General features: G+C 32.1%; 1 protein-coding gene and 1 long non-coding RNA gene across 2 annotated transcripts; both read left to right on the top strand.

The window, feature by feature from the left end:
- The first annotated feature begins 1,991 nt into the window (after positions 1-1,991).
- On the top strand, positions 1,992-5,104 carry LOC108485688 (plastidic ATP/ADP-transporter-like). The gene is made up of 5 exons (XM_017789542.2): positions 1,992-3,170; positions 3,572-3,826; positions 3,939-4,082; positions 4,177-4,524; positions 4,607-5,104. The coding sequence occupies exons 1-5, from the start codon at positions 2,430-2,432 to the stop codon at positions 4,964-4,966; spliced, it is 1,848 nt and encodes a 615-aa protein (XP_017645031.1). The 5' UTR covers positions 1,992-2,429; the 3' UTR covers positions 4,967-5,104.
- A 2,224-nt stretch (positions 5,105-7,328) lies between these two features.
- On the top strand, positions 7,329-8,460 carry LOC108484228 (uncharacterized). Its single transcript, XR_001871214.2, has 2 exons — positions 7,329-7,716; positions 7,879-8,460. It is a non-coding gene; the product is annotated as an uncharacterized LOC108484228 (long non-coding RNA).
- The last annotated feature ends 932 nt before the right edge of the window (positions 8,461-9,392 follow it).

Raw genomic sequence — 9,392 nt, 5'->3', positions numbered from 1 at the left:
TTCTGTATAAGGAATTAAAAGAAGGAAAGCATATCTTCAAACGAGCCATCGGAGGCCATATCTTCTTCGTTGAAATCGAAGCTTGAGATAGGTTTTCGAGGCTAAAAAATCTGACCTTCTAAGGCGAGGTTTAAAATAGGGATATGGAATGATTTCATTGCGAGCTATCATCCATCGATTTCAATGGTGGAATGGTGGCAATTGAAGGGTCAAAAGGGGAGGGAAAAGCCTCAAAGTCTGTTGCGCCGAAACCCTAATAATTGGGTCTTCGGTTTATGACTCAGAGGAATGGCAATTTGCCATTCAATGGCTTTTAATTTTGGGAATAAAACGAAAGGGTGCCATTTTAAGGGAAAGGGTTCATGAGTCAAGCCGTTCCAGGACCCGAATCAGCGCCTTTGCGCTTCAAATGGATTATTTGCATAGCAGGTCCTCCCCTTTCGCATGTGCATTCAATCGCACCTTATCTGCTTTGCTTTGTTTTTTTTTAAAATTAGCTCTTTAATTTGTGCGTATTTTCATTTTAGTCCATTAATGAAAATCATATCACTAACGAAACATATTTGAAAGATTGGATCAGATTGAAACATTGTATTCCTAGTTGGCAAGAGCTCATGTTTACACTTAGCAATTAGCAAGTCTTGAAATATTCCATAGAATTGTGAGAATTTTATAAATTATTGTATTGAAAATTTAATTTATATCATAACTGAGAGATATAATGACTCATAATTCCTAACATAAGATCGTTTACCAAATATTACCTATTACCTTAAAACATTTAGCAATAACTTGACCAAAATGTTGTGTGTTTGCATCAAGAATTAGCGTCGGCTGGAAAGCAATGCATTTGCCATTTCTTTGAATGATGGAATGCCTTTGTGTTTAGTGATCAGATACTGCTCCCACAAGTAATGGTTTTCCCATTGATAAAGATGATTTTGATATGGATTGTCCCATTGAAGGTTAATTTGTAATTTCATTTAAATCCTTTTAAGTTTTTAAAATTTTTATTTTAATGTTATAATTAGTGCCTAAAAATAAGATAAATTTATGTTCCCAAGTTTTCCAAAGTTTTTTTTTAAAATTGATTTATTTAAAACAACTTATAATTTTTATGATAAATTTAATAATTTTTTTGTTCAATTTGGTAAACTAATACAAAGTATCTAAATATTAATTTGATAAAAATAAAGTTAAATAATTGCTATATCTAAATATAGATATTAATTAAGTAAAAATAAACTTAAATAATTAAAATATTTAATACAAATTGAGCATTTAATTTATTTTGTTTTTCCTAAATTTGGGTGATAAAGATTATTCCAAATTTAAAAAAGCCTTGTTCAAAGTAGGCCCGACCCATTGAACATGTCTATTTTATATAAATATCCCGCTCCCTTATCAAATTTCTAACTTCACCCTAACTTAAATATTAAAGAAATCGAGTAAAATTTATTAAAGATTTGTTTAGACATCACAAAATAATTTATTAAAAGTGTAATTAGTGAGAAAATATCAAAAACAAATATTAAAATTTGAAGTAATCTTTAACAAAATTTTATGAAAAAAATTTAGGATGAAAAAAACTAAAATAATTTAAAATCATTGATTATATAAGCAAGAAAAATCGAAAATCAACTCAAATCGAGATGACAGTTTATGGGATGCAAGTTTAAAAACTATGTTTACTTTAGATCGAACCGAATTTTATTTTAATTTAATGTATAATTAACTTTAATCTTTTATGATATAAAAATATATATTTATATTTAAAATAGTAAAATAATTCAAAAGTTTTTAAAATTATTATTTATAAAAATTTAAAATTTTATCAAATAATATTAAAAAACTTATTAAAATAAGTGTAAAAATATAAAACTAAAAAATAGTATGAAAATCGAAAATTACTGTTGAAAAAAAATTCAACCCAACCGATATTTATATCTATTCCTTCGCCGACGTTGTGCCACTAAAAGTGAAGAATTTACTTTATTCCAGAACTATTAGCTTTAGCTTTGATAGTTCTTCAAACTGGTCCTCCAAAAGCAATGAAGGATAATCGGATCACTTTTTAAATACCCAAATTGATATTTTCATTCAAAAATGGTAAAAGCTTGGGTGAGATAGGATTGGGATTCCTTCTTCAGTTCCTTTTTGTTTCTGGTTTCCCATATAAATACGTGAATCACCCTCCTCCATGTGTTCTCTTCTAATCTGCAAAATTTTGTCATTCTTATTAACTGCTCTAACCTCTTCTTAATGACCCTTAATAAAAAAATTCTTTACTTTTGAACTTAAAAGATTCTAAAGTCTTTCACTTTGATTAAAGATTCTCTCTTTATGTTCAAAGCTTTAAGCTTTTGTTTTTCTTTTTTTTTTTTTTTTAAATTTTCAGCTCTTTTGAAGGAACCTTAAGGGACATAGACATGGAAGTTGTTTTACAAACCAGATGGCTTCTTTCATTACCTCCAAAACCAACCAAAGCTAGTAGTCTTTTGAATCCATCACAAGGCTTAAATCATAGGCTTTTTGCTTCTAAACCTTTAGGCTTTAATGGGTTATGTTTGTTTAATAGAAGAGTTCCAAGTGTTGTAGCAAAACCAAATGGTGTACCCTTCATTTGCAAGGCTAAGGCTGCTTCTGCAGCTGATGGGAAGCAGCCATTTTTTCATGAAAATGAGAAGCCAAAATTCATGGGAATTGAGATTCTGACACTTAAGAAGATTATACCACTTGGGTTAATGTTCTTTTGTATACTTTTCAATTATACAATCCTTAGGGATACAAAGGATGTCTTGGTTGTAACAGCTAAAGGAAGTAGTGCAGAGATAATACCATTTTTAAAGACATGGGTTAATTTGCCAATGGCTGTTGGGTTCATGTTGTTATACACAAAGTTGGCTAATGTGTTGCCTAAGAAGGCTCTTTTCTACACTGTTATTGTTCCTTTTATAGCCTTTTTTGGTGCATTTGGGTTCCTGTTGTATCCTCTCAGCAATTATATCCACCCTCAAGCCCTTTCTGATAAGCTTCTAGCAGTTCTTGGACCAAGGTTTCTTGGTCCTCTTGCAATTTTGAGGATTTGGAGTTTTTGTTTGTTCTATGTCATGGCTGAACTTTGGGGCAGTGTTGTCATTTCAGTTCTTTTTTGGGGGTTTGCCAATCAGGTAATTTATATGATCTTAGCCTATTGAATTTTGGGAATTGCTTATCTGCATGATTGTATAAGCATATGCTAGTTTTATGTATTTCAATGGCATGTTTTCTTCATCTGATGGTAACCACTAGTGATAGAGTTAGCTAGCTTTTGGTTTTGAACACTAGTTTATTTGCATCAATGAATTCAATTCTTTCCATTAATTCTGGTTGCTTTCTGCATTTCAAAAGTAGTTAGCAATGTTCAATGTTATGTTTGCATCATCGATTTGCCTTTCGATTGCTAGTTCGGGTTGCTTTTCGTTTGTGCAAGCATGATGGTGGCATTCACTTTACATGTTTAGTGGCATTTGCCAAGTTTTGAGACTTTAAGCATTTGCATACCTTTTTTGGTTTCATTTTCCTTCTGTAGATAACTACTGTTGAGGAAGCAAAAAGATTCTATCCACTATTCGGACTAGGAGCTAATGTTGCCCTCATTTTCTCCGGTCGAACTGTTAAGTACTTCTCTAATTTGAGGAAAAATCTAGGTCCCGGAGTCGATGGTTGGGCCATCTCCTTAAAGGGAATGATGAGCATTGTTGTACTGATGGGATTCACTATCTGTTTCCTTTACTGGTGGGTGAATAAGTGTGTTCCTCTTCCCACACGTAGCTGGAAGAAGAAGGTAATCCATAGGCTACCTATTCTCCTTGTTTACCGTATTTGTTTTCTTCGATTCTTAGGCTCTCCAGGATAGACTTATTTTGTGTCTACAATTTGATTAATGTTACTTGCAGGAAAAGCCTAAAATGGGAACAATGGAAAGCTTGAAATTCTTGGTATCATCAAGGTACATTAGGGATCTTGCTACTTTGGTGGTTGCATATGGTATTAGCATCAACCTTGTCGAAGTTACCTGGAAATCGAAGCTCAAAGCCCAGGTAAAATTATATGGTTACTTTTCTGCATGTATGTATGTATATAGTTACAATCTTAACAGGCTTATTAACTAATGATTCTTCCTGCATATTGTAGTTTCCAAGTCCAAATGAATACTCCTCCTTCATGGGTGATTTCTCAACTGCAACTGGGATAGCTACATTCACGATGATGCTACTAAGTCAATTTATATTCGACAAATACGGATGGGGAGTTGCGGCAAAAATTACACCTGCTGTCCTGCTTCTGACCGGAGTCGGTTTCTTTTCCTTGATATTATTTGGTGATCTACTTGGACCAGCCCTTGCAGAGTTCAGCATGACACCTCTTCTTGCAGCTGTATATGTTGGTGCCATGCAAAATATTTTCAGCAAGAGTGCAAAGTACAGTTTATTTGATCCATGCAAAGAAATGGCCTATATTCCTTTAGATGAAGACACCAAGGTTCGGAATCTTTAATCACAATTTCGAATATTTTTCAGAACTTCCGGTCATTTACATGTAACCTATTCGATGATTTCTTTAGGTGAAAGGGAAGGCTGCCATTGATGTTGTTTGCAATCCATTAGGGAAATCAGGGGGTGCTCTGATTCAACAGTTTATGATCTTGACCTTTGGATCACTTGCAAATTCAACCCCATACCTTGGTGGTATACTTTTGATGATTGTTTTTACATGGCTATCAGCAGCCAAGTCTTTGGACACGCAATTCACCGAATTGCGTAAGGAAGAAGAGCTCGAAAAGGAGATGGAAAGAGCAGCTGTTAATATCCCCGTCCTGTCTGAACCTAGAAATGACTCTGTTGCAAATAGTTCATTACAAGACCCTGCATCAGTTGACTCAACAGGAAGTTCATCTGAAACGTCAACTCCGAGAAATATTTAGAAAACAGGAAGACTAAGAAGCTGATAAGCAGTGATAGAGAGAAAAATAATAGCTATAAGAGAAAATGCTTAGTTAGTGTGTCCTGCAGAGATTGCATTAGAATCGGACATCTATCAAAACCCCTTTTTGATCTAAAAATCTGTATATTGCTTATTGAAGTTGTTTATACTTGGTACACGCATAAAAATACTTTCATTTCATTGCTTATAAAAATCAGTGGGCAAGGACTTGGCAGCCTGTGTCCCGGAGTATCAACTCCGATACCCCCTTTGACCATTTCTTGTCCTTGAACTATCAACACTCCTTACTTTAGATTCAGGTTTTGAGAATTATGATTCTTATATTATCTAAACACATACATACGAAACCATTTTTATTTTTGGAAAAAAAGGGATCGACTTTTAACACCAAAATGTGGAGTCAACACCAATCTTTTCGTTTAGGTGTGATTGGGTCACCTAATAAAACATTTTGTTCCATTTAAATCCATTTTGTTCCACGTAAACTTAAAAATGGATTCGGGAGTTGGTTACGTATGAGGAAGGGTTAACACCTTTAATACGCCCAAAAACTGGTACCAGATTGATTAAGTGCTATTCTTATGTCTAGATTTTAAAAAAAGAAGCTTTGAAATATGATTCTTATTAACACACTTAAGTGAGTCGGTCGTCAAAATTCTCTCGTTTCAAATGTAGCAGCATCATATCCAGCACGATTGGACATGATCCTTTACACCTTCAAAAATACGATTGATTTTTGACTTTCAAAAGCTCGTACGCCAAAAATTATAAAAGGATATCCAAATATTTAGTCCGACGAAAAATTATACCCAGCACAATAGGGCACGGTTTCTCGAATTTCCAAATATCGAATATTGCCTTATTTTAGAATCCTTGAATAAAGAAAATCAGAAATTAACTCAAAACACATTTATTTGTTTTAAAATACAATGGAACACTTAATGGATTACAAAGAAACATTTGTATGACAAAGGATTAATAAACATGAGATAATATGCACGCATAAAGTGCAATAAACCGTAATTAATAAATCCGACAATTAAATACAATTATTCTAAGTGAAATGTGACCAAATTTTTAAGTATGGACGGAGAACAATTAACATAACAAATAAAACAATGAATAAATAATATACAACAAGCAATGGATATGGCACAATATAAAATAATCAATAAAACATGTGCAAAATAAAATGGAAATTAGAAGTCAATGTGGTATAAGACATTTTTAAAATAATGATGAATTAATGAACAATAATATACATAATATATAAGTTGACAAATTTGCATAAAAACTAGGGATATATAATTATTGAAGTAAATATTATAGAGTAAAACGTTTGAATCAAATAATATGCAAAATATTTTAAACATAAATTCATTTAAAATTGACAATATATACGATAACTTAAATAATATATAAAATATGAAAAAATAAAAATACATGATAAGATATAATACACATAATAGATTTTAAAACATGCATATAGAAATAAATTTAGGAATAATTATTTGTAAAAATAGCATGAAATTAATAATGCATATAAAATTAAGCTAGTCTATAAATTATGTACGTAACGTTGGACATAAAAACATTTAAAAGGGATATTATATAAAATACTAGGATAAATATAAAGAAGCATTCCAAAATAATAATTTATAAACACAAAATGAAATTCCTAAAATAGTTTCATATATACATAAAAATATTAGGTGAATCATAAAGCAAGGAGTATGTTAAATAGAAAACTTTATTAAAATAATATATGTATCAATATATAAAAAAATATTTAAACAAAACGCTATAATAAAGTATTAGAATAATTTAATGTAAAAAGAATTTTAAAACAATAATTTTAAAACAAGTTAAGGTTATTAAGATAGCTCAACACATACATAAGAATATTGTGAACTTCAAAATAATAGGTATTATAAATTGAAAACTCAATGCGAATAATATACGTATAAATGCGTATAAAATATTTAAAGAATTATTGTGCAAAATGTAAAAACAATAAGATAAAAGAAACCTCAAAATAAATATACAAATGAAAACAAACAAAATTATTAAAATAGATTAACACATATAAAAATATTAAACGCATTTCAAATTAGCAAATTATACAAATGAAAGACCAAATTAAAATTGAACCCAAAACAAAAGGGATAATTTACAAATAAAATAATCGTAAATAGGATCAATAAGCAATCCGTGCAAATGTATGAGGACTAAAATTGGAAATATCTCCGAGACCAAGGCGCTGCACTGTACCGCAAACTAAAATGCAACTACGCACAAATTAAATAGCCAAATTTAAAAAGTGAAGTAAAACAAATAAGGCACAATTGAATGCTTGCGCGAAGGGAAGGATCTATCGTGCAAATATCCCCTCTTTGCAGAATCACGCGGATCCCAGGGGATAAGAATTGGATCGGGTCTCATCGGGTTCCAAACGATGTAGTTTTTAAACCATTGGAATTGGTTTATACGGTACCGTTTTTTACTTCCTTATAAAGGCCAAACAATGCCTTTATTCAGCCAAACGAACACCACAACCCTAGCATCCCCCTTTTAATCCTTTCAGCCGAACCCTAACATTCCTCTAAGAGCTGATCTACCACCATGAATGGCCATCAGCCCATCCGAGCCTCAGAGTTATTTTCAGCCTTAAGACCCCTTCTATACTCCGATTTCGACGAAGAAGAAGAAGTTTCATGGTGTACTTTCAAGGTTAAGTCTTATTTCCTTCTTCCTTTCGATTTTTTAAATGCTAAACAAATGACCAACAAAAAAATAATTGGCAGAAAAGAAACTTGAGTAAAGAATCACCTTTAAGGATTTTAATAACTTTTTTGTATTCTATGTGTGTGCGTATGCGTCTGCCCTTTGCAGGTACATTCGACGGCTTTTTATAGCCAGATTTACAGAGTAAATAAAAACTAAAATTACATTTTCTTGCTATCATCTGCTGTAAATTCTGTTATTTTGTTCTTTCTCGTGCGTTCTTTTGCTGCGTTTATTTTCCTTCTCACAGGTTCTATTGACGTGGAGGCGTATGGAGAAGAAACCCGTCGTGGAGAGGCCGTTCGTGGAAGCCCGCTTCTGGCTAGCTGCGGCGCTGGTGTTCCAGAAACCTCTAGGGTTTCTGGTGCCTTCCCGATATTGGGCTCACTTGGGCCATTTATGAATTGGGTTAGGTTAAAGGGTTTGATTGTAATGGGACTTTGAAGTAGGGTCTTGTTGTATGTTTGGGTTGTTTGGGTATTGGGCCACTGTAGCTAGATCATAATTTGGGTAGGGTTTGTTTTTACATTTGGGCTGGTATAGATCTAGTATTTGCTGAAAGTTGTAAGTGAACTTTTTGGGCTATCTTAGTCTTGGATATTATTTGTCTTTTATTTTAATTTATTTGGGTTTATTGATCTGACTTATTTATTTATTGTAAATAAATAAATTAAATGGGCCTGGGCAAAATGGGTTATCTACATATTCATCAATGAAAAAATAGGTCATATTTTTCATATATTTTTAAATTCTTTTCTTTGTGCATATGTGCATTTGAATTAGATGAATTCATGATAGCTGGAATCAAAGCAAGTGTTAAGAACATGACTGCCAGTGGATTGTTTCCATGAATATACTCTTTGTTGTTTGTTGATTAGAAAATTTACATGTAATTGAGAACTTTAACCTAAAGGAATACTTGTGAAAAATAGCTAGAAATGTATGAAACAGAATGCTTTAATAATTTTTTATTCGAAGTTAGATTTGGATATATGCTTCAAGAAAGGTCTGTGCAATAATGGAGTTAGAATTGAATAACAATTTCGTGTTATATTTACTTCAACTCTTCACCTTTCTTGAACTAACCATATTTGATGTACTTGTTCCGTACATTTTCGGATATAAGTATGAGGATGACTGACTCTACTCAATATTTGTAGTAAAATATTTGAAGTCCCAAAATGAAATATAGCAGAAACCTAAAGGGCTGTCTTATATGATGTAGCATGTAAAATGCAAAACACATAAGCTGACTATCATGGCTTATTTTGTTAGAATCTCTAAGATTAAGGAAAGAATACTTGCCTTAGTCTTAGTAATTACCTTGTATAGTAGGATCTAATATTAATCTCTAATTCTTAGGAAATTACTGATTTCTAGGGATTGATTCCTTATTTGTACTTAGTTCTACCTATAAAAATCTGTAACCTAATTAAAATAAATCTCTCTAAAGTTTGTTCATGGTATCAAAAGCCTTTGGAATTTTTTCTGACTTCCCTAATCTCTCGTTCCAAACGTTCCCTCTCTTCAATCTCTCTTGTCTCTTGTTTTATTCTTTCTCATGAGTGACACTATTAAAACTACATCTGAGATTGAAACCTCACAAATGATTCCAAACAACA

Source organism: Gossypium arboreum, chromosome 6, assembly GCF_025698485.1.
Source record: "Gossypium arboreum isolate Shixiya-1 chromosome 6, ASM2569848v2, whole genome shotgun sequence".
Lineage (NCBI taxonomy): Eukaryota > Viridiplantae > Streptophyta > Magnoliopsida > Malvales > Malvaceae > Gossypium > Gossypium arboreum.
Note: the sequence above shows the minus strand (reverse complement) of the source record. Positions and strands in the feature narration are given on the sequence as shown.

Excerpts from the sequence above, each read along its gene's own strand:
- LOC108485688 (XM_017789542.2), top strand. The coding sequence starts at position 2,430 with ATGGAAGTTGTTTTACAAACCAGATGGCTTCTTTCATTACCTCCAAAA. Across the intron at positions 3,171-3,571 it reads TTTGGGGGTTTGCCAATCAG|ATAACTACTGTTGAGGAAGC; the intron begins GTAATTTATATG and ends TTCCTTCTGTAG. Across the intron at positions 3,827-3,938 it reads CACGTAGCTGGAAGAAGAAG|GAAAAGCCTAAAATGGGAAC; the intron begins GTAATCCATAGG and ends TGTTACTTGCAG.